The sequence below is a fragment of the Mastigoproctus giganteus genome, chromosome 4 (assembly GCF_048544385.1).
Source record: "Mastigoproctus giganteus isolate SK-2022 chromosome 4, ASM4854438v1, whole genome shotgun sequence".
Classification (NCBI taxonomy): domain Eukaryota; kingdom Metazoa; phylum Arthropoda; class Arachnida; order Uropygi; family Thelyphonidae; genus Mastigoproctus; species Mastigoproctus giganteus.
Window position 1 is genome coordinate 211,526,051 of NC_143578.1, and position 26,137 is coordinate 211,552,187.

Here is a 26,137-nt window from a genome sequence, read left to right on the forward strand (position 1 = left end):
AATAATAATAATAATAAACTTCAGTTGCCACTTTTCAACCCATTTGCCTAACTTATCTAGATCCAGTTGGAGTAGCATACTGTCGTTAGCAACCCTGCCAACCTTTGTATCATCTGCAAACTTGGACGTTAAAACTGATATACCTTCATCAATATCACTGATAAATATACAAAACAACAATGGGCCCAACACCGAACCCTGGGGAACTCCACTAATAACTTTGTCCATTGATTACCACCCTCTGTCGTCTCTCACTCAACCATCCCTTTATCTATTGTAGCAACTTACAATTAACACCATACCTCACCAATCTGTACAGCAGTCTCCCATGTGCAACAGCATCAAAAGCTTTCCTAAAATCCAAGTATATGATATCAAAATTATTTTTGGCATTCAGTTCCTTTGTGACCACATCATAGTATCCAATCAGATTGGTCAGACAAGACCTCGCTTTAACAAACCCATGCTGTGTCTTAACTATTACGGCAGTCTTGTCTAGATGATCCTGCAATGCTTCTTTAACCAGTGATTCCATTATTTTCCCCGGAACACAAGTTAAACTAACAGGTCTATAGTTACCTGTGTCACCGTTTGAACCCTATTTGTGAATTGGTGATACATTTGCACACCTCCAGTCCATGGGGACCTCCCCTGAGTCCAAGGAAGCACTCATAATTTTTGGCTAAGGGTTTGCTTACTTCTTTTGCTGCCTCCCTTAATATAACTAGATAGATCCCATCCACCCCAGGTGCCTTTTTTATATAAGGACAATACAAGGACTAATAGATTAACAGTAGCCACTGGCAGAGGTGAAAGTGATTCTTGCACTGCTTCTATTGGAATGAGCAGCAGCCTGGAAAACAAGATGCAGGGTATTTCAGAGATTGCTGGGAGTCATTGTGGTACAAGTAAACAAATCGGTTGTGTTAGGGTAGCTAAGAAAAAGAACATGTATACTTGCATGTACACCAATGCTAGGAGTTTGGTCAATAAATTTGATGAATTTGAGATATTTCTCAAAGCATCAAAGGCGGACATTGTTGGGATATCAGAGACGTGGTGTCACACAGATATAAGGAAGGCAGAACTGGAATTTGGGGAGTACAACGTCTACAGAAAGGATAGACAGGATAGGAAGGGAGGATGGGTTATGCTATTAGTTAAGAAACACAAAATCCAAGGACATGAAGCCAGTTGACATTGCGGAACAGTGCAGTGTCTAGTCAGTTTTGTGTGACATAAGCATTGGGAGATCAAAATTTAGAGTAGGAGTGTGCTATAGGCCTAATGACTCTGATGAGTATAATAAGAAACTGCACAGGGAAATAGAGTGGGCCAATAAATCAGAGAGTCTTATAATGGGGATTTTAATTTCCCAGATATTGACTGGAATTTGTGAGTTGGTCACTCACACACTAGCAAGGCTTTTGTGGATTTATTGGATGATTGTTTTCTACATCAGCATGTTCGGGAGGCAACTAGAGGGAGTAATACTCTTGATTTGATAATCAGTAGTGATTCTTCATGCATTAAGAATCTGAAGATAGAGGAACCACTAGGTGGCAGTGATTACAGTGTGCTGAAGCGGGATTTACTCAAAGAGGTAACTACCATCAGGGGTAAAGGGAAGGGTTATTGCTTTCATAAAGGCGACTACGATGGTCTGAGACAGTATTTAAATTCTATACAGTGGGATAAAATGATTATGTTACAAACAGAAATTCAAAATGGGAAGCATTCAAAGAACTTATCTTGGAAACTACTAGGCTTTACATAGCAACTAAGAAATATTGTTCAAGGTTTAGGCCTAAATGGATATCAGATGAACTAATGAGACATATGGCAGAGAAGAAAAATGTATGGGATACATATAAATTAACACATGACACAGAAGCCTATGATAGATATAAGTTGATCTGTAACCAAGTTACAAAGGAGGTTAGGCAGGCAAAGGCAGATTACGAGAAATCCTTGGCAAGGGATGCAAAGAAAAACAGCAAAGAGTTCTTTACTTATGTAAACTCTAGAAGGAAGAGGATGAATCAGATTGGTCCACTTGATATCGATGGTTCAACTCTTGATGATCCTGCTCAGGTAGCTAACAAACTAAATGAATATTTTGCATCAACATTCACACATGAGGAGTTATTCAGCGAGGGGAATGCCAGAGGTGTATTCAACTCTGGCAGTAAGCTAGATAATCTTGTAATAACTGAGAGTAAAGTGGAGGAGATGTTGTTGTTGTTATTTGTTTTTAGGAGCATTAGCAACTAAGGCCATATTGCTCCGGGATATGTGGTGGTCATTCCCTGACCTTTCCGCATCCTCCGTATTTGGTGGTGACGGGCTCGAACCCCGGTCTAATCAAGAAGCGTGTGCTACGCACTGCTGCTCCTTCCCACCTGGCTACGGAGGCGCCCGTGGAGGAGAAATTGATGAAGATAAACACAAGAAAGGCACCTGGGTGGATGGGATCAATCCAGTTATATTAAAGGAGGCAGCAAAGGAAGTAAGCAAACCCTTAGCCATAATTATGAGAGCTTCCTTGGACTAAGAGAGGTACCCATAGACTGGAGAAGTGCAAATGTGACCCCAATTCGCAAAGGAGGATCAAAAGCTGATAAAAGTAATTAAAGACCTGTGAGTTTAACTTCTGTTCCAAGAAAATTAATAGAGGCACTGGTTAAAGAAGCACTGCAGGATCATCTTGACAAGACTTCAGTTATACCTGGGACAAAGCATGGTTTTGTTAAGGGAAAGTCATGCCTGACCAATCTGATTGGATAATATGATGCAGTCACAAAAGAACTGGATGCAGGGAATAACTTTGATATTATATATTTGGATCTTAGAAAGGCTTTTGATACTGTTGCACATGGAAGACTGCTGCAAAAATCGGAGCAGTGTGGCATTGGAGTCAAATTGCTGCTATGGATAAAGGGATGGTTGAGGGGGAGCAGACAGAGAGTGGTAATCAATGGACACTGCTTCGTGGAGTCCCATTATTGTTTTCTGTATTTATAAATGATATTGATGATGGTATATCAAGCTTAATGTCCAAGTTTGCAGACGATACAAAGGTTGGCAGGGTTGTTAAGGACACTACTGATGCTATGCTGCCGCAACAGGATCTGGAAAGGTTGAGCAGATGGGCCGAGAGGTGGCAAATGAAATTTAACATTGGAAAATGTAAGTACTACATATGGGAAACAGTAACCCCAGAGCAACGTATCAACTCTTTGGTACTATACTAACAGTAGTAGAGAATGAAAAGGATCTGGGGGTAATTGTGCAGGCAGATATGAAATTCTCTGAGCAGTGCGGATGGGCTGCAAGAGTAGCTCATGGTGTCTTGCCAATGATATACAGGAATTTTTCTAGCAGGGATAAGGAGGTGATTATTCCCTTGTATAAGGCAATGGTCAGGCCACACCTTGAGTATTGTATACAGGTCTGAAGGCCTCATTTCAAGAAGGATGTAGAGCTGCTGGAACGAGTACAGAGAAGGACAACAAGATTAGTGAATGGAACAAAGGGTCACTCTTACAAAGAAAGGCTTAAGTTTTGCAAATTACAGTGTCTGGAGACTAGGCACCAGCGAGTTGATTTGGTAGAGGTGTATAAAGCCTTGAATGGTTTGAGCATGCTCAATATCGATGGGATTCTTCCTCTTGCTCAAAATAATCACCTGAGAGGGAATAAATTCAAATTGAGGAAAGACAGATGTAGGATAGATGTGCAGAAATTTGCCTTTAGCCAGTAGGTAGTTGGTTGGTGGAACAGACTTCCATCCCTTGTTGTGGAAGTTGATAGCCTAAATAAATTTAAGGCTCAGCTGGACAGGTATTTTGAACGAATGGAGGGGTGAAATGGGAGTGGTTTTTTTTTTTTTTTTTTTGGCTGATGCTGCATAAGCTTCCTTTCTTGCATCATATGCCTCTACTAATGCTAATGACTGCTGATAATCAGATCAAGAGTATTGCTCCCTCTGGTTGCCTCTCGAACAAGTTGCTGTTGAAAACAGTCATCCAATAAATCCACAAAAGCCTTGCTAGTGTGTGAGTGACCAACCCACAAATTCCAGTCAATATCTGGGAAATTAAAATTTCCCCATTATAAGTCATTCTGATATAAAAATAGCGAAATGCTTAAAGTGCGGTACTCACCTTGAATATAATCCTGCAATAGTTTTATGAAAAGACTGATGGCTAAATATAAGGTGGAATGGTTAAGTTAATCCAATAAGTCATTCTGATTTATTGGCCCACTCTATTTCTCTGCATAAATGATCATTATACTCATCAGATTCATTAGGCCTATAACACACACCTACTATCATTTTTCCTTTCCCAGTGCTTATGTCACAACAAACAGATTCAACATTGCATTGTTCACCATCAATTGGATGTACTTCCTTAGATTTTGTGTTTCTTAACTAACAGCATAACCCCTCTCCCTTTCTGTCCTGTCTATCCTTTCTGTACACATTGTACTTCCCAAAATTCCAATTCTGCACTGCTTATGTCTGTGTGACACCATGTCTCTGATATCCCAACAATATCTGCCTTTGATGTCTTGACTAGCACTTCAAGCTCATCAAATTTATTAACTATACTCCTAGCAGTATGGAGACCTCATCTGAAAATAAGACATTCAGCTTCTTGAAAGGGTCCAAAAGTCAGCAACTCATGGTGAGGTCGGCAAATGGGTGACTGTACAAAAAAAATCCAGATTATGTGAGCTACAGAGCTTGGCAACCCGGCACCTCAGAGAGGACCTGATTAAGATTTATAAGGCTCTCAGAGGGTTAGTAAAATGAATGAAGGTGAAATTGGCACTGCTATAAAGAATTTAAGAACTATGGGTCATAAATTCAAATTACAAGGGAGGAGGTTGCCTCGGCAGGTAATTAAGGCTGCCAGTTTGAAGAAATTCAAGGGTCAACTGAATAATTAGAGAAGGGAAGTAAATAATTTCTACATCCTTCTCTCTCTTTTTTTTTGGCCAATGCAGGAAAAGCCTGCAGCTTCCTTGCATTATGTGGCTAATACTAATACTTACCGCATACCATCAATGTTTTGTCTGTAAATAAAAGTAAAGTAAATGCAATTTAATATTATATCAAATTTATTAACGATAATTAATTTTTGTAAAAAATTAACTATTTAATCTTTTAATCACTCTTAATCTTTGCTACAAGTACAAGGAAAAAATCTAAAAAAATCAAAAATTAAAAAGCAGAAACCCTTCCTTGGGTTAATAAAAAAATTTCCTTAAAACTATACATTTGAAGGTATTTGTCTTCTGTGATCCGTTTGATCATCGTAAACCAAAAACCTAATATAGTTTCCAACCACAGCTTCATCACACCTTCCTTAGTACCTCTTCTTCACTAACTATGTCCTGGTGTACTCTCGCCCCCATGCTCTTCATTAACATTACCCAGATTTGGTCTGAAAAAATCCAAAGAGAGAGTGCAAATAATGGAACTTAGCTGACATTCTGCATTCCATTTTTCCATAAAAATGGGAAGCAGAATATAATTTTCAATAAACTTGCCACCTAGTTCTTTGAAATTTTCACTCTTAATGTTATTTAAAAAGCCATTCACTACAAGGTCCTTGAGGTTGTCACAGACATTCTCTAAGATATGCCAGACAAGCTGTACTTGCTACCTGGGAGTCTAAAACGCTGATGGAACTGATATTCGGGTGACACTCAAGTCAAGTGGACCCAATTTCGGCGAAGTCCGGACGGTCTGTGACAGCCAAATCCTCTGCTTGCACCTTCAAGATGGTGGGACTGTTAGTAATCCTGGGTATAACCTCCATGCACAAGTACATGGTGGGTGACCACTCAGGTGTGAACCAACGTAAGCAGGGGTCGAGGTGTGGCGCCCACACCACATGGAGGAATGCCTCACCTCTATGTTACCAGGCAGTACTAGGTGGTAGATGACTCTCATCAACTGGTGAAATACCACCACTTTGCTTATTGGAGGCTTGAAGTGGGGGAATCCATGTTTAGTCTCTAGAGCTAAGTTCCGGTCAACCCTTCCCTATCTCTTCCATCATGCAGTATGATTGATGACTTTTGAGATTATGATGAACGTCATGGCGAGATCCAATATTCCTTACATTTCGAGGGTACAGCTCTAAAACAGTGTTCGCAGGCCGGACGCTAGTTAGTACACCAGACTGAACCTATTGGTAACTCTCTAGGAGGGTTCCGGATCAGCTAATGTATAATCTTGCTACCTCTAATCTGCCAGATAGTGACTGGAGGGAGTCCGAGTAGTATGTATGCGGGGAGCATTGTCGAGGCCACGTTATGTCAAGGATCTGGGTATATTCTTACCACGTGTACGGCATATCCAAAATTTCATTACTTCATACAGCATGTCCCACCCACTTTTTCTTACTATTGAATACACCATGATTGTCAAACTAATAGAGCAAGCTTATCTGCGAAAAGATCTAAACCTCCCAAGGACTTCCTAATTAATTTCACAAATATACATGGTCTCAATTCTAATCTCAACAATGTCCATTTCCACTTGCAGTCTGCCAAACCCCGTGTACTTTTTCTGACAGAATCTCAATTATCGGTTGATTCAACTACTGCTCATCTCAGATGCCCAAATTATTTGCTGTATGATTCCTTTCGCCTCAAAGGTGATACTTGTGCATATGTTCGTTCTGATATTCCCTGTCAGAGACTTGGCAATTTGGAATCTCCTCTCTTTGATCTTCTCTGGCTTAAAATCTCTCTACCTCATTGTGTCAAATTCATCTGTTGTCTCTACCGTTCTCCCAACTCCACTAATCACTTGGAACTCTTTGTCTTCCTCTCTTTGCAACTTGACTTTCTCCAGTCCAACTTCCCTAACAGTGAGGTAATTTTCCTTGGTGATTTTAATGTTCACAACTCCAGCTGGCTTCCGTTTTCTAGTCACACTGACACAGCAGGTCAAGATGCTGAGGCTTTTGCAATTACTAATGACCTAGCACAGATTGTTCATTTACCTACAAGAATACCGGATAATCCTAATCATACAGCCAATACGCTTGATCTTTTTCTCACAAACAACCCTTCTAAGTACACGGTTGAAGTGAGAGGTCCTGTAGGCACTTCAGATCACAACTTGGTGATTGTCTCTTCTCCAATGGAACCTTTATCTCATGGCTATTCCCAACCTCGTGTTGTTTGACATTACAAGAATGCAAAATGGGATGATCTGCGAGACTTCTTTTCTTCTTTTCCTTGGTCGGATTATTGTTTCAAAACTTCTGATGTCACCGTTTGCTCAGATCGTGTCAGTGAAATTATTCTTGCAGGAATGGAATCCTTTATTCCACACTGCAATTTAAAATCTCGTCCTTTATCTAAACCTTGGTTTTCCAATAAATGTGCTAAGGCTGTCCAAGAGAAGAACGTTGCATATCGTAATTGGCTTGTTTCTAATTCTTCAGTTTCATTTTCTGCCTACACCAAAGCTCGCAACAATTGTAAAGCAGTTATTAATCAGTCCAAACTAGAGTTTGAACAGGCTAAGAGTAGAAAACTTGTTTCTTGCCCTAATGGTAGCCGAGCATTCTGGTCTCTTGCCAAAGCTATTTGGCCCCAACTTTTGCCCATCTCTGCTCCCACCTCTGTCCAAACCAGATGGTTCTGATGTCACTTCAGCCAAGGATAAAGCTGACCTGCTAGCATCCCATTTTTCTTCCAGCTCATGTATTAATGATCTTGGTAAAACACCTCCCACCATTCCCAACACGCTACATTCAATGCCTCCTGTGGTCTTCCGTCAAAAGGATATCAGAAGGATTTTGATGAATCTTGATGCTAAGAAAGCTCCAGGTCCTGATGGTATTTCTCCACTTGTTCTCAAAACCTGTGCTCCTGAACTTATTCCTATTCTTTGCCGCCTTTTTTCACTTTCTTATTCCAAAGGTGTTTTTCCTTCTGCTTGGAAATTTGCTCATATCCAGCCAGTTCCTAAAAAGGGTGACAAATCCCTCCCATCCAATTATCGTCCCATCGCAATTACTTCTACTCTTTTTAAAGTAATGGAGAAATCCATTAACCGCCAACTCTTAAACTACCTAGAAACCTTCCGTCTGATCAACGATCGCCAGTATGGATTCCGTCAGTGTCGATCCACTGGTGATATTCTGGCTTATGTTACCCATTTATGGACTAATTCAATGGAAAGGTTCGGTGAAACACAAGTAGTTGCTCTTGACATGTCAAAGGCTTTTGATCGTGTTTGGCATAAAGGTCTTCTAAACAAGCTTCCATCTTATGGTTTGCCAACTGTTTTTAGTAATTCGTTATCCAGTTTTCTCTCTGATCGCTCACTGAGGGTGATGGTAGATGGCTCTCTGTCTTCTAACTTCTCCACTAATGCCGGTGTCCCCCCAAGGTTCAGTTCTTTCCCCCACTCTTTTCCTCTTGTATATTAATGACCTTCTTCCATTGACTGGAAATCCTATCCATAGTTTTGCCGATGATAGCACATTGCATTCCACTTTCCATTTTGAGAAACCTTGTCCTGCTCAATCAGCTTCAACTTCTCGAAAATCTGCTACCAATTCCTTAAATGCTGATCTTCAGGTAGTTCTCCAGTGGGGCAAAGACAACTTAGTTGATTTCAACCCTTCTAAAACTCAGTCTTGTCTTATATCTCGCAAAAAGGATTCTTCTGCTCCTAGGCTTATCTTTAATGACACTCCGATTTCTAGGCAAAATGATATATCTCTTTTGGGGATTACCCTGACTTCTAATCTCTCTCTTGGCACAAGCACATTACAAATATTGCTTCCTCTGCATCTAAAAAACTTGGTTTTCTCTTTCGCTCTCGGCGTTACTTTTCTTCCAATCAGCTGCTTACTCTGTATAAATCGCAAATCCGCCCTGCCATGGAATATTGTTCCCACATCTGGGGTGGTGCCCCCAAAACCTCTCTCAGGCTTCTTGATTCCATTCAGAAGAGGGCAGTTAGGTTAATTAATGATTCATCTCTAAAGAGTCTCTCCTCTCCTCTCGCTTTCTCATAGCCGCACTGTTTCTGCTGCATGCCTCTTCTACAGATACTTCCACGGGCACTGTTCTTCTGAATTGGCTTCTATAATTCCCGCTCTCTCTTTCAAAACAGTCCGAACACATGCCGCCAACATCCATTTACTGTCCAACTTCAAACCCACAGAACCAACTTTTCATCTTCCTCATTTATTCATTCAACTGCCATTTTCTGGAACAACCTTCCTTTATACGTATTTCCTGAAAATTACAATCTACAGAAGTTCAAGTCCAATGTCAACAAATATCTTCTTTCGTCTTCTCAACCTCCAACCCAAGCACGGTACTAAGTATTATAGGTTCTAATACCTCTCGTGTTTGGGGTTCACATAAAAAAAAAAAAGGTGAAAGACTGCCAAGCATTTTTCTCAGATTCATTTTGTTTGTGTGTTTGTTATTTGGTTTTTAGGAGCATTAGCAACTAAGGCCATACTGCGCCGGGGATATGCGGTGGTCATTCCCTGACCTTTCCACATCCACCGTATTTGGTGGTCATGGGCTCGAACCCTGGTCTAATCAAGAAGCGTATGCTACGCACTGCTGCCCATGCCCACCTGGCTATGGAGGCAGCCCGATTCATCTTGTCTACTAGTTCTTGTGAAGTCATTAGCTTAACTAGTCGATTAATAAATTATGCCAACCTTCATTTTTGGCATCAAAGTTTTGGAAACAGACTGTATATGCTTTAAAGTGTCACCACACAGATCCAAAGCTTTAACAAATTGTTTGGCTACTCCCAACTTCATATGGAGTGCTGGAAGCACTCCATATGAAGACTGTTGTTTCTTGGAACCAATGGAATGTTTACTACAATGTGTGCATCATGCTGCTAACCAATTCTGGCAGACCATTTTCTTTTCTCTTAGTATTTATCTACCCCTACAATGTACTTCAGCAGTATAACCTTCAAACCCAGAAGGAACTCCACAATCTTGATGAATGACCAGCATAAATTTTCAAAATGAACAAGCATGAAAACAGAAATCAATGGGTGTATATTCCCATTGAAGCAACACAGCTTTTCAACTTTTACTTGAACCATCTACAAAAAGGAGCTACTCTTATAGATTGTGATTAATACTAATTTCTTCATACAATGGCACAGTGTAAAAAAACATGCATAAGTGACATCTTTTCGTATGTGTGGAAATCTTTTGGCAGGATTCCAGATTCACTCTTTTAAATGAGACATCAGAGCTCTACAATGAATATGGTTGAACCCAAGTCCCTTTCTAAGTCTTCCACTTCTTGATGATTAGAGAAATGTGGCACTTTTAAGGCATCTCAAGCATAATCTCAATTATCCAATTGTGAAGAGTCTTCTCTGGAAAGTGGATTGGAAATTGGCAGGTCTTCAGCATGTGACATTGAGACAACAGAGCATGGTATGCTGGGATACACTATAGCTTTTTGATCTGCAGATTTCACATTTTGATATATACACTGTATGAAAGTAGGAGTTGCCATGATGGTTTGAAATATAGCAAAAGGCATAGACTTATGACTAATTAAGAAACAATTCTGCTAATGTTGACCTGCAACTAACACAGCAGACAAAAGGAGGTGCCCACAGCTTTTTTGATTACCCAAAGACATTACAAAATGGGCTTCATATGCACTGCAAAAACTGCCACCAAAAATGATGTTATGCTTTACCTGAACCTATGTAATATCCACAAACATAGCATAATGTCTGGATAACACCCACCCACACCCACACACACACCCTTCAATTTCCACCAAAATATTCACATGAGAGAAAAAATGACATTGGATTCAGTACAAAAACACATAAGAAAGTTAAATATAAACAACAAACATTTTATCATATAATGTAACCTAACACAATCTCTGCATAATGTGAGTTAACCTTTGTAGCTATGTCTGGACTCCTCATGGAAAAAGCTCTATTGGTTTATAAAATTCAAAATTTTAAAAGTTTTACTCAAAATGATAACTAGAAAGGTAGCATAAAAACCATCTTATTCTTGAATTTATTCAATATAATAATCAAACTTAATTAATAAATAATATAAATATATATGGATACTTTGCATCAATCTTTAGATATTAGTATTAGTAGTGGAAAGTGAAGAAAGGAGGCATGTTTAAGCAGCACCAAAAAAAAAATCTAATCACACACATTATTTAGCCATCACCTCATAATAAATCTGTCTAACCCGTCCTTAAATTTATAAAAACTACGCACTTCCACAGCAGCAGATACAAATTTGTTACAACAATCAATTATCCACTGGTTGAAAACAATTTTTAACATGTCCTGCAACTACCCCCAGAGGCTCACATCTGGTGAGTATGGGCTTGGCAGACCCAGGATCCTGAGCTGGATATCATTATTCTTCTCTTTTTTGGTGATTCCCTTCTACTTCTCTCAGAGTAATTCAGAATTTTTTTTTTCCCCTGGTGCAGCATAAGCCTCAGGCTTTCTTGCACTATATGGCTAAGAATAATAATAAACTATCCCTTATCCAATTAAATCTGTCTCATTATACACATCGCCTGAGAAGGGGAGTAAGGACAAAATCAAAATTTACTCTACACAATCCATTTAACGCCTTAAACACTTCAATCAGATCTCTTCACAGGTACCTAGTTCTCAGATGCTGCAATTTACAGAATTTAGGTCTGAAAAATGCAATAGTTTTAAATTAAAAATTTTCATAAAAAATAATGTAATTATTTATTTTTTAAATAACTGCAATTCACTGGAAAAGGCTATGCATTGGTATACCACAAGCAGAAATAAAAAAATAAAAAAAGCAAAAACATTTTTTCAAAAATAAAAAAAAATTGGTCAGCTTGTAAGGCCCCATCCTGTTATGATCAGGTGTGCTGCCACTGCCATGTTAATATCATCATTAGTTCCCACTTATAATAATATTCTCTTTATCCCCTTTAAAACTAACAACCTTTTTGCTAATGCAATTTTAGCTTTTAAATTTCAGTCTGGCTGAATATTTGCAAAGTTAAACACTATAATACCATGACAGGAATTAACACAATGGCAATAAGTAATGCTGAAATAGTCCTAACATCTACAAAACTTGCATAAAAACAGTTTTTTTTTTCTATGGTTTGCCTTCCTGCAAATTGTGCTACACAAATTTTGAAGCATCATCTTGTTGGCAAGAGTGGCATCTCTTTGTTGTTCTACATAGTTTGGTAGAAATTACCATTAAAGATGATACTTGAGTGCAATAGAAAGAAAAATCATTTTCTATTTTACCATGATGTATGTGCATGGATGTAAATAAAAAAAATCTGAACTCTGAGGAGAATTTACTACCATATAATTAAAATTAATAGTATAGTAATGATAACTGAAGAATTACTAAAATACAACTTAGAGTGGGTTATTAAGCAGAAAATAGAAAAGGTTTCTAAGAAATTCAAAGGCCTTGTTTAAAGGAACAGCTGTAATGGCTTCCATATACTTCTTTTTTTTGTTATTTGAATTAAACTGACTTAGACTTCTGCAAGCAGGAGAGACTCTGGTTAATTTACAACCTGGTTAATCTGTTCCCAGATAATCAATAATCTACTGTACAGAATTTACTTTAATAAAGCAGTGATGACACATTTAAAATGAAACTGAAATTATAAAAATATTCAATAATATATAATATAAAGAAATGTAGATAGCAAGTAACTATAAACAATAAGCATGTAGAAAACCGAATTTTTTGCCCAAATTTTTTGGAAACTAAAGGAGATTTTTTAAAGTCCACACTGCAGCAGAAATTGAATTTCACTGACAACATATACATTTTATATTAAAATATGCAATAGTATTGTTTACCAGTACATTATGCTTTCAAACATTAATTAACCTACGATTTTTCTGTCAATGGATTTCTCTTTGGATTGACCATTACACATCAACTGATTATTTACGTCTGCTATAAATGGAAGAAGAAAAAAATTTATTTATTTATTTATTTTTTTTTTTGTTAGTTGTTGGCGCATCGGCTTCTGTGGCCATAATGCACCTCCCAAAGTTTTTGCATTTTACTCTGATACAATGCCCAAGGCGGGATTCAAGCCCGCGACCTTTGGATTGCCAGGCAGGCACTTTACCCACCTGGCTAGCCCGGTCGGCATTAGAAAATTGTATGCATTTGTGCATCCAATTTCTGTTATGGGGATGCACTTGAATCTTCAGTGGCAGATGCCAAAATTTTGCCACAAAGATCTGGCTTATACTCATATTAGAGATGATAAACCATTATCCACAAGCCAACCTAAATTGCTAATATTATTTTATACAAATAGCATCATGAAAAAGGTGAACCAGCTATATTTGCCTAAAATTCAGAGCATTATCAATAAAAGCTGTTGTCATCTGAGATTTACCCGTCTCTCAGATGAGAGATTATTAGCAAATTCATGTCAACCATTGAATAATGTATCAGGTGCATATGAATAGCCAAGAACTGAATCTACTGTAGCTGTTCTACTTTATTAATTATTAATCACCAGATGTAAATTCGTTGGACCAAATTTCCGGCAGGAATTTACTGTATTTTCAGTTTTAGAAACATTTTTTCTTTGTTTGATCCCCAAAAAACAAGTCATGACCAAATAAAATCCTATCAAGAATTTTAGGATTTTAGGTGTGTGTACAGTTTCAAATATCAGTAGTTTAGTACAAAAAGATAAAAATTAGTGTACACAATGTTTTTCTATATAAATATAATTATTGACACTAAAAGGGATCAATTTATATTATTCTTCTTATAAATATAGCAGAGAGAGACAGTATACCTTTAATGTAGGATGTTCAAGGGCTTTGATGTCAGCCATTGTAGAACCAATGTTGAATCCCAAAATATTGTTAAAATTATAATTTTGCATAGGAACTCTATTCTAGGTGCTTAAACCCATCACATCTAAAAAGAATATAAAAAATGATATTCATATATCTTAATCAACTGATTTTTTTTTATATTCAAGCACATACCATGAATATAATATCCAAAACTTATTTTTTTCTTTGAAAGTAAAGAAATAACCAAGTTAAATAATCATCTTAAGTAAATACAAAGCAACAACAATTTTTTTTCAGAATCTAAAAGGAAAATGTTCATTCTGTTATTCTGGAATCCAACTGTCTCAAGTATATCACCTGTAAAGGAAGGTGATAAATTTTAAATAACATAAAAATACTTCCTTTTTTTTTTTTTAAATTCTATTGATCAGGAAGTAATGTAACACCAAGGAAAATCATTCCAAATTAAGGGCTGGTATCAATATAAAAAGAACTGTGATCATGGAAAAAAGAATTTGTTTTCCCCTTAACTTGATTTTTTTTTTTTTTTTAACCATGCGTGAGCTGGGACTTGAAGTGTATTTCTGCAGAATGTAATTTTCAGAAAGTAAATAGTAGTAGTGGCACGTGATGCAAGAAAGCAAGTGTAGGAGCTTATGCAGCATCAGCCAAAAAAAATCACACCATTCCCTCCAAATGCCTGTCCAGTTCCTCCTTAAATTTATTTAACCTATCAACTTCCACAACGACAGATGGAAGTTTGTTCCAGCAATTAACCACCCGCTGGCTAAAGGCAAATTTCCGCACATCTATTCTACATCTGTCCTTTCTTAATTTGAACTTATGTCCCCGTAGGTTCGTAATCTGAACAAGTGGAAGGATCCCATCAGAATTCAGCGTGCTCAACCCATTCAAGGCCTTATAGACCTCAATCAGATCACCGCGCAGGTGCCTAGTCTCCAGCCACTGCAATTTGCAGAACTTAAGCCTCTCTTGGTAAGAGGATCCCTTCATTCCCCTCACCAATCGTGTTGCTCTTCTCTGTACACGCTCAAGCAAATCTACATCCTTCCTAAAATGAGGCCTCCAGACCTGTACACAGTACTCAAGGCGTGGCCTGACTATTGCCTTATACAGAGGGACAATCACCTCCTTTTCCCTGCTAGCAAAATTCCTATATATCATTGACAAAACCCCATGACCTGCCCTAGCAGCCTGTCTGCATTGCTCAGAAAACTTCATATCTGACTGCACAATTACTCCCAGGTCTTTTTCATTTTCTACCACCTTAAGTGTAGTACCACACAGTTGGTACGTTTCTCTGGGGTTACTTCTACCCATATGCAGTACTTTGCATTTGTCAAGGTTAAACTTCAGTTGCCACTTCTTAGCCCATCTGCCCAAATTATCTAGATCCTGTTGCAGTAGCACACTGCCATGACTGTCATTAACAACCCTGCCAACCTTTGTGTCATCTGCAAACTTCGACATTAAGCCTGATATACCTTCATCAATATCATTGATAAATACACAAAACAACAGTGGACCCAACACCGAACCCTGTGGGACTCCACTAATAACATTAGTCCACGAAGAGCAGCACCCATTGATTACCACCCTCTGTCTTCTCCCACTTAACCATCCTTTTATCCATTGTAGCAACTTACCCTTAATACCATTCTGCTCCAATTTGTACAGTAGTCTTCCATGCGCAACAGTGTCAAAAGCTTTCTTGAAATCCAAGTATATGATATCAAAATTATTTTTTGCATCCAGTTCCTTTGTGACCACATCATAATAACCAATCAAATTTGTCAAACAAGACTTTCCCTTAACAAACCCATGCTGTGTCTGAATTATTGCTGCAGTCTTGTCTAGATGATCCTGCAATGCATCTTTAACCAGTGACTCCATTATTTTACCCGGAACAGAAGTTAAACTAACTGGTCTAACTAAATAAGGAAGGTTGTATCAAAGAACAGAAGTAGAGGGGATAAATGAAGATTTCCTCATTTTAAGAATGTAACCTGTTAGAATAGGTGAAGAGAAGAGCAACAAGATTAGTCAAGGGTACAAAAGGATACTCTTATCAAGAAAGGCTTGAGGTCTCTAAATTGAAGCATCTGAAAACTGTGAGACTAAACTTACCTGGTGTTGTGGCAGTGAATAAAAAGTTTGAATAAATTTAATTAGAAGATAATATAGAGAATAAATACAGAAGACAGAATAGGAATGCTTGCAGGAGAATGTGATTATCATCAGGGTTTTCATGTACTGTTTGATGGCTATGATGGTTTTGCTGGGGTTGCAAAATGTGTCCTTCAACATCTAGAAGATGAATAGGCAAATAAATTGAGTTTATGCTTTCCACTATATCAGCATGATTATTGGTTAGACAAGAAACCACAGGCAAAAGTAGCAGAAGTGCACCGTCTTCTTACCACATTACTAAGTTTTGAAAGTTCAGTGAATTTGAGTGCACTTTTCTATCCTCTTTGTACTTCAGATCACCTCATATTATCAATGCAATCTTCTCTTTCTTTTCCTTACCTCACATATAAAGCTGAGTTACCTTACAATAAAAGTGCAGTGCTGGCAGCTACCTCAGAAGCCTTAACAATTCCAACACGATTAAAGAACAACTCAACATGTTTGGTAGAATGAACGGAGAATTTGGCATCTTGGGGAAGAAAGCTTGCTGCTGTTAGAACGTGCTTGCCATTTCCCATCAGAAAAGATTTCTTTCTGAAAAATATGGTAAAATAGCAGCATTAATGGATTAAAGATACAGTCACTAACCCCACTCTGTGATTCATGATATAACAACACTCTTACGCAAACTTTCAAATTTGTGGTATTCCAAAGAGAAAAATTTACAGTGCAGCAAGTGCCACAGTAATCAAAGTGTCTCCAGAAGAAATAACTGGTAATTCCTTGAAAACATATTGCTCTAGTTCTGTTAGCACTGTAACGATCGTAGAAGAACCAGTTGCTGTAACTGCTCCATTCCCACATATCTTCGTTCATGATATTTGTCCTAATGGCTTCTTGGATTTGGGTGGCAGTACTCCATAACAACAGTAGTGCAGCTTTTCTTGTAGAAGATCTCTTAAAAAGATCTTCAAAAGTGGATTTCTGGAAATATCATTGCTGCTTGGAAACTGGAGTAGAAATTGATGATATCAGTGAAGCAGTACAATCATTAAGCAGTTTTGTTGAGAACTATGAGTGTAGTAACCTGTAGTATAAGAAATCTGGTTATTTCAAGCAAAATTGTATATTTCGCATAAATTTAACAAAAGATTATGTATATACTATCTTAATAAAATAAACATCTGCTTAATTAAAGGATTGGTAAAATTAATAGATGGGATAGGTAAATGATGTGGGAAATCATTTTGCCGCTACCAATAGAGAAGTACACTGTATATATTTCTAGGAATTCTATTTCTAGCTTTATTTTTATTTTTTGTCACTTTTTATTTATGTAGTATCTAAGAATAAAATGAGCATCTGGTGTTTTGTACTGCTAAGAGATTATAAACTCTCTAACATTTATTTTTACCGCAGCAAAATTTTAGCAGTTACCGTAAAAATTTGGGGTCTAAAAACTGGGTGCGTCTTATACAGTGGTTGTAGATTTTTTTTTTTTACTTGCATTTCCCGCTTTTTCGCACTTGTTACTGGCATATTAGGTTACGTTTTGCCACGTTCTGCCCAGAAATGGTTCAGAAAAGATTTTCGTATAGTGCTGAATTCAAGTTAAAAGTGATCCAGTTTGCAAAAGTGAATGGAAATCGTGCTGCTGAACGTAAGTTTGGTCCTCCTCCAACTGAGAAAACAATCCAAGACTGGCTACGGGAAGAAGAAGGCCATTAGAGGCAAGTCAGCAAAATGGCCTGATTTAGAGAGGGAATTGAAGATATGGATTGAGGAGCAAAGGGCAACTGGAATTCCTGTGTCCACAAAGATGGTTCAGCGTGAGGCAAGAAGAATTGCTGATGAAAAAGAAGTTACTGATTTCAAAGGAGGACACAACTGGTGCTTCAGGTTCATGAAACGGAATGGACTAAGCATGAAAAGCATGAAAGGGTGAAAACCGTAACTGTGAAGACAAGTGGACATGAAAAGAGCCATTATACAGTTGTTCTAGCTTGTGGTGTCGACGGAACCAAGTTGCCTCCTATGCTGATTTTCAAATGCAAAACAATGCCAAAAGAAGACATTCCTCGAGGAGTGATTATCCATGTTCATGACAAGGGTTGGATGGATCAGGATGGGATGAAGATCTGGTTTGAGAAAGTTGGGCTCTTACACAAACCTGCCCTATTGGTGCTTGATCAGTTTGGGCACACATGACAAAAAATACAAAGAAGATTGCTGCACAGCAAAAAACAAAAAACTTACCATCATACCTGGAGGCTTGACATCCCAGCTCCAACGACTTGATGTCAAGCATTAACAAACCCTTCAAAGCTGCCATGAGAGACGAAAGGAACCAATGGATGAAGTCTTCTGGGAACAAATTAACACCAGCAGGAAGAGTGAAGAAACCAACTATAGGAGAAGTTTGTACCTGGGTGAAAAGATCCTGGGATAATATCAAGATTGTTGTCAAGTCATTTAAGAAGTGTGGCATTTCAAATGCCATAGATGGAACTGAGGACGAGGCAATATATGAAAACAGTGATTCATCATCAGACACAGATGAGGACAAGCTAATGGATGGGAGTTTTGACAGTGATGAGTTGTATGAATTTTATGATGAATAAAACTTGAGTTCAATAACTTTATGTAATACATTTTTTTTCAAATTTCAGGCCCCAAAATTAAGGTGCATCTTATACATGGGGAAATACGGTATTTATTACTATGTATTGTTTACTTACATCAATTTTCATTAATTTGGATAAATAATTTTACTATTTTTTCTCACTCTATAGTATACATTACACAAACAATGTTATTGGTCTTCTAGGTGCCTCAGTTCACAACTTGGTGAAAGTGTCTTTTCCAATGGAGCCTTTTTTCACAGCCATTCTTTAACCTCATGTTGTTTGGCATTTACAGGAATGAAAATCTTCATGAATATTAGTCTTCTTTTCCTTGGTTGGATTACTGTTTTAAATCTTCAAATCCTAATGTTTGCCCAGACCATATCAGTGAAATTATTATTGTGGAGATGAAATTTGTTATTCTGCATTTCACCCTAAAATCCTGTCCCTTATTTCAATCTTGGTTTTTCAATTAAATGTGCTAAAGCTGTTCAAGATAAGACTGCAGCATATCCCATTGGGCTTGTATCCATATCTCCAGCTTCATTTTCTACCTACACTAAACCTTGCAACAATTTAAGCAATCTTTAATCAATCTAAACTCAATTGTGAGGGGGCTAAGAGTAGTAAACTTGATTCTTGCCACGTGGCAGTCAAGTATTTTTGTCTCTTGCTAAACTTATTGTCTGCAATTTCTGTCCATCTATACTTAAATCTTCATTACACCCGATGGTCTGTTACATCCTCAGATAAAGGCAGGCTAAGTTATCATCATCCTACTTTTCTTCTAATTCTCATAGATGATCTTGGCAAATCACTTCATACTGCACCAAATATACTCCACTCAATGCTTCCTGTGGTCTTCTGACAGAGGATTTTTGGCAGAATTCTGAACAATCCCTATGCCACGAAACTGCAGGTCCTAATGGTATTTCTCCACTCAATCTCAAAACTTGCCCTTCTGAGATTGCTCCTGTTCTGTGTATGTATGCTTTTCACACTTTCTTATTCCACTAGTGTTTTTCCTTTTATATGGAAATTTGATCACATCCAGCAAGTTCCTAAAAGGGCAAAAAAATCTCTCCCTTCCAATAACTGTCCCATTGCACCTCTTTACGAAGTAATGTAGAAATCAATTACTTTGTAAAGGAACAATAAAAATTCTTCTTACTGTCCCTTAGTGAAGTAATGGAGAAATCCATCAACTGCTAATTACACTACCTTGAAAAGTTCCAACTAATCAATGATTGCTAATATGGATTCTGTCGGTGTCGATCCTCTGGTGATATATTTGTTTATGCTACTTATTTTGGACAAAATGAAAATATTTGATGAGACTCAAATATTTACTCTCACCATTTTCAAGGCTTTTGATTGTGTCACACAAAGTTTTCAAAACAAGTAACCTATGGACTGACGTATTTTTTGCATTGGGCAGCTGGTTTTCTCTTGGACACTCACTACAGGTGATGGTAGATGGCTCTCTGTTATTTTTTTTAAATTCAACTAATACTGGTTCTGCCTAGGTTCTTTTCTTTCCCTCCCCCTACTTCTTTTCCCAAACTTGTATTTTAGCCCCAGAGCCCATCATGAGGAGGCCGATGAGACCCCAGAAAATATGAAAATATTTCAGCAATTTGTGCTCATCATAGACTCCTAATGGCTGTTTTCGAAAATATTTTCTTTGTTTCTTCACTGAAAATTCCAGAAATCTATTTATATGTGAACAATCAGGAATTAAGTTAAACTTATATGCCCTGTCACATACAATTATTGAGAGAGAGCTAGCTTTATTGATACCAGCTTCCCACCAATCTATAACACTCTGGCTTTGTGAAAGCACTGAACTGAAGCAATATATGGAATCAAACTTCTGACGCACATATTCATGCAGCAGCACAGAATGGTGTTGATTGCATGTTTCTAGAAGTGTGCAGGTTTTTCAATTTGAATTTGTCTGCAGCCTGTCTGCACTGCTCAGAAAGCTTCATATCTGAATACACAATCACTCCCAGGTCTTTTTCATTCTCCACTACTCTGAGTGTATAACCACACAGTTGGTACATTTCTCTGGGGTTACTGCTACCCATATGCAGTACTTTGCATTTGTCAATGTTAAACTTCTGTTGCCACTTCTCAGCCGCGCCTCCGTAGCCAGGTGGGCAGGAGCAGCAGTGCGTAGCACACGCTTCTTGATTAGACCGGGGTTCGAGCCCGTGACCAACAAATACAGAGGATGCAGATAGATCAGGGAATGACCACCGCATATCCCCGGAGTAATATGGCCTTAGTTGCTAATGCTCCTAAAAAAAAAAAAAACGAAAAAAAAAAATAAAATAAAAAAATAATAAAAATAACTTCTCAGCCCATGTGCCTAAATTTTCTAGATCCAGTTGCAGCAGCATACAGTCATTACTATCATTAACAACCCTGCCAGCTTTTGCATCAAACTTCAACATTAAGCCTGATATACCTTCACCAATATCATTGATAAATACACACAACAACAATAGCCCAAAAAACAGAACCCTGGGGAACTCCACTAATACGAAGAGCAGTGTCCACTGATTACCACTCTGTCTTTTCTCACTCAACCATCCTTTTATCTATTGTAGAAACCTGCCCTTAATGCCATACAGTCTTGTCTAGATGATCCTGCAATTCTTCTTTCGCCAATGACTCCATTATTTTCCCCAGAACAGATGTTAAACAAACAGGTCTGTAATTACTCATGTCATTCTTTGATGCCTTTTGTGAATTGGAGATACATTTGCATATCTCCAGTCTGTGGGGACTGCCCGAGTCCAACACTGCTCTCATAGTAATGGCTAAGGGTTTTCTTACTTCCTTTGCCGCCTCCTTTAATATAACTGGACAGATCTCATCCACTCTTTCTATTTTTAACTTCAACAATTTCACCTCTACTTTGCTCTGTTATTACAAACTCATACAGCTCCCTGTTAGAGTTTAATAAGCTGTGTTCTGCACTCCCCTACAGAATTCCTCATATGTGAATGCAGATGCAAAATACTCATTCAGTTTGTAAATTATCTGAGCAGGATCAATGGTCAAACCATCTATATCAAGTGGACCAATCTGATTCATCCCCTTCATTCAAGGGTTTATATAAGTAAAGATGTTTTTCTTTGCATCCTTTGGCAAAGATTTCTCAAAATCTGCCTTCGCTTGCCTAACCTCTTTTGTGACTTGATTACAGACTAGCTTATATCTACCATAAGCTTTTGTGTCACCTGATAATTTATATGAATCACAAGCATTTTTCTCCTCTCCCATGAGTCTCATTAGTTCATTTGACATCCATTTCAGCCTGAACCTTGAATAGCATTTCTTAGGTGGTATGCAAAGCTTAGTAGCTTCCAGGATTAATTCCTTGAATGTTTCCCATTTAAAATTTGCTATTGGTAACATCACCAGTTGGTCCCACTGTATAGAATTGAAAAAGTCTCTGAGACCATCATAGTCATCTTTACGAAAGCAAAAACCCTTCCCTTTACCCCTGATGGTAGTTACATCTAAGTAAATCCCACATCAGTACACTCTGATCACTGCCACCTAGTGGTTCCTTTAACTGCAAATTCTTAATGCATGAATAATCACTGCTGATAATCAGATCAAGATTATTACTCCCTCTGGTTGTCTCTTGAACATGCTGCTTGTAGAAAACAATCATCCAATAAATCCACAAATTCCAGTCAATATCTGGAAAGTTAAAATCCCCCATTACAAAACATTCTGATTTACTAGCCCACTCTATTTCTCTGTATAGCTGTTCACTGTGCTCATCAGTCACGTGTCCTATAACACACTCCTACCCTTATTTTCACTTTCCTAGTGCTTATTTCACACTAAACTGACTCAACATTGCGCTGTCCACTAATGTGAAATGGATGCACTACCTTAGATTTTATGTTTCTTAACTAACAGTATCACTCCTCCTTCCATCCTATCCTTTCTGTACATATTGTACTCCCCAAATTCCAATTTTGCATTCTTTGTCTGTGTGACACGGCATCTTTGACATCCCCACAATATCCACCTTTGATGTCTTGACCAGCACTTCAAATTTATTTACTCCTGGCATTGGTTTGATTTGATTGATTTGGTTTTTAATGGCATATCGGCAGACTCCTAGCATTGGTGTACATGCACCTGTTCTTACTCTTAGTTCTCACAGCCCATGTATTTACTTGATTCATGATGACTCCCAGCAGTTCCTGAAATTCCCAGCAACTTGCTTTCCAAGCTACTGCTCATTCCAATAGAAGCAGTACAAGAATCACTTCCATTTCTGCCTGTGGCTACTGTTAACCTATTAGTCAATGAATTGCCCCAAGCTAGCAGTTTTCGCAACCCAATAGTGCCTCGATAGCATCAGCAAATATTCTTGCACCCTTTCTATTTAAGTGTATCCCATCCCTGTATAAGAAATTTCTCCTGTTAACAAGCACAGAGCACACTGAGAAATATTCTAGCCCTTGCTCAGTCTCTCCAGGGCTGAAGTGATTGACAAGGCTCTCATCATATATTTCCTCCTATCATGTCTGGGCAGGATTGCAGAAACTTTCAAATTTAACCCTAACTCACGACTTTTTTTCAACATTGACCTGTACTTGTTAAGTAAGTCTGCAGACCTCGTACACTTAATGTCATTAGTGCCAACGTGTACAATATCACCTTTGGTGCCCTTAAAAGATGATATCTGTTCTACCACATCAACTTTTGCCTCTGGCAGACATATCTTGGTCCTATTCCACCAATCCTTTTTGCACAATATATTTCTCGTTTCCCTCACTATTGATTGAGTCACCGAACAATAACTAGCTCCCATGGGACCAGTCCATTCTACCTTGAAGAATGTCGCTGTGTTGCCTGATGCACAAGAACAAGCTCTGGCATTGAGTTGGGCAGCCAAGAGCACAATAGGTCCCCCATTTTAATTCCTTTGAGGTTATTTACCTGACTTCAAACTTTCATAGATGCCGATTGGAATGCTGAGTTGGCACCTAATTTTTGACACTCTCTGCACCTAGCACACATACACACAAAGACATTCGCCTCGCTAGATCATGTCCTGTTCCAGAAAGGTCTGCAAACATTTCACATTTGGCACATTTTTTTAGACATTGAGTAATAGAGGCATGTGATGCAAGAAAGTAGGTGTATGAGGTTATGTAGTATCAGCAAAAAAAAAAAAAAAAAATTCACACAACCATTCCCTCAAAGTTTGTCGAGTTCCTCCTTGAATTTATTTAAGCTATCAACTTCACAATGACAGATGGAAGTTTGTTCCAGCAATTAACCACCCGCTGGCTAAAGGCAAATTTCCGCACATATGTTCTACAACTGTCTTTCCTCAATTTGAATTTATGCCCCCTTAGGTTCATAATCTGAGCAAGTGGAAGAATCCCATCAGAATTCAGCGTGCTCAACCCATTTAAGGCCTTATACTGATGCATTGGAGAATCACCCCCTTCAGCTCTCCCCAAAGCCACAGCACTCCTGCTACTTCATACTGAATTCTAGTCTCTCTTAGTATAAGCACATCAGAAATACTGCTTTCTCTGCATCAAAAAAACTGGGTTTTCTTTTTTTTTTTTGCTCTCAGCACTAGTTTTCTTCTAAATAGCTATTGATGTTGTACAAATCCACCCTTACCATGGAATACTGCTCCCACATCTGGAGTGGAATGTCTAAAACCTCTTTCAGGCCTTTTGATGCTATTCAAGAGAGCAGTCAGGTTAATTAATGACCCACCTCTTATAAAATATCTCCACTCTGTTTCACAGATGTTTAGTTTCTGCTCCATGCCTTTTTTTTTATAGATTCCATAAGCAATGTTCTTCTGAATTGACATTTGTAATTCTACAACATTCTTTCAAACCAGACCAAACATGTGCCTCAACCAGTCAATATCCATTCACTTTCCAACTGTAAACTCACTAATTTTTCTTAATTTCTCCCTCCTACTTTTGGTCTCTGGAACATCCTTTTTCATATATATTTTCAAAAAATTACAATCTACAAAAATTCAAGTCAGTCTGATATCAACAAGTTTTTTCTATTTGTTTAACCCAAGTATGGTATTAAGTATTATAGGTTGTAATACCTTTTCAGTTTTGCATAAAAAAAATAAAAATAAATACACATATACAGGGTGATTCACTACCAGTGCGACAAACTTGCAGGAGGTGTAGGGGGCACAAAGACGAATCGGAATCACATAGCATTGCAGGGTCCGAAATGCCTTCGTCATGCGGGAGGTCGCGTGAACAAAGAAGCAAAGAAAAAGAACAGAAACAGCAACTCGTTAGTGTAACAGAAATCATTTTAATGACAAGTTTTACATTGGCAAAAAGCCATGCTACAGAAGGTGTTCGAAAGTTCGACCAGAAGCAGTCACACAGGCTTCACAGCGCTGCCGCATGGAATCCCTAACATTCTGGAAGATTCCTGGCGTGTCTCAAATCTCCCCGGCAGCTACAGAGATGCGAGCGACGAGATCTTCAACTGAATCAACGGGGGTCTCGTACACCAATGTCTTCATTTGACCCCAGCAGAAGAAGTCCAGGCATGACAGGTCCGGTGATCTAGCAGGCTAATGAACCAGACCACCACGACCTATCCAATGCTGTCCAAATGTAACGTTTAGGTGTTGGCGGACGTCATTGTATAATGTGGGGGAGCCCCATCATGCTGTAACCACATTGAGTGGCGCAACGACTGAGGAACATGTACTTCTTCAATAAGTTCGGACAGGACTTGCTGTAGAAAGATCAAGTATGCCCTACCATCCAGACGAGGGAGCAGAAGGTACGGTCCAATGAGGTGGTCTCCAACAATGCCGGCCCAAACATTAACAGAGAAACTGCGTTGAGTTGCACGTGTTCGCGTACCATGGGGGTTCTTCAAAGCCCACAAATGGCCGTTATGTTGACTGAAGGTTCCCTCTCTTGTGAAACTTGCCTCGTCCGTGAACAATACGGACGCAGCAAATGCGCTGTCTGCCGCACTCTGTAGAAGAAACCAAGTAGCAAAAGTCCTACGGAGTGGATAATCCGCAGGCTCCAATGATTGGACGCGTTGCAGATGGTATGAACTCATTTGATTTGTTGACAGTATCCTCCATACAGTGGATTGGGAAATACCAAATCGTTGGCCTATCGCTCGCTCGAGTACTCTTACTCGGATTGCCTTCTGCAAGACGTAGGACATTCTCCTCATTGTCTGGCGTCCGTGTTGTTCGCTCTCGATTCATGGTACCTCTCGTGAAACAACCAGTCGCACGTAACCTTCTGTGCACACGTGCAAAAAATCATATGATGTGGAGCACGCCTGTGCGGGAAACATTCCTGGTACAAGCGCAGAGTGGCGCACCCATTACAGTCTGCAGCTCCATACGCGAGGTGCATGTTGGCCAGTTCAACGTCTGAATACTCGTCCATCCTACTGCCTCGGGAACTGGTTCGCAAAT

The 26,137-nt window shown here is 38.6% G+C and overlaps 1 protein-coding gene across 4 annotated transcripts in view; it reads right to left on the bottom strand.

The window, feature by feature from the left end:
• Positions 1-26,137, bottom strand: part of Kaz (E3 ubiquitin-protein transferase Katazuke) — a 157,322-nt gene that overhangs the window by 66,307 nt on the left and 64,878 nt on the right. For 3 of the 4 annotated variants that reach the window (XM_090371159.1, XM_090371160.1, XM_090371161.1), the window contains exon 3: positions 13,867-13,991. The exons of the other annotated variant lie outside the window; for it this stretch is intronic. In XM_090371159.1, the coding sequence (XP_090227285.1) occupies positions 13,867-13,956 (90 nt within the window). In that variant the 5' untranslated portion in view covers positions 13,957-13,991. The remainder of the gene's footprint in view (positions 1-13,866; positions 13,992-26,137) is intronic. 4 annotated transcript variants of the gene reach the window in all.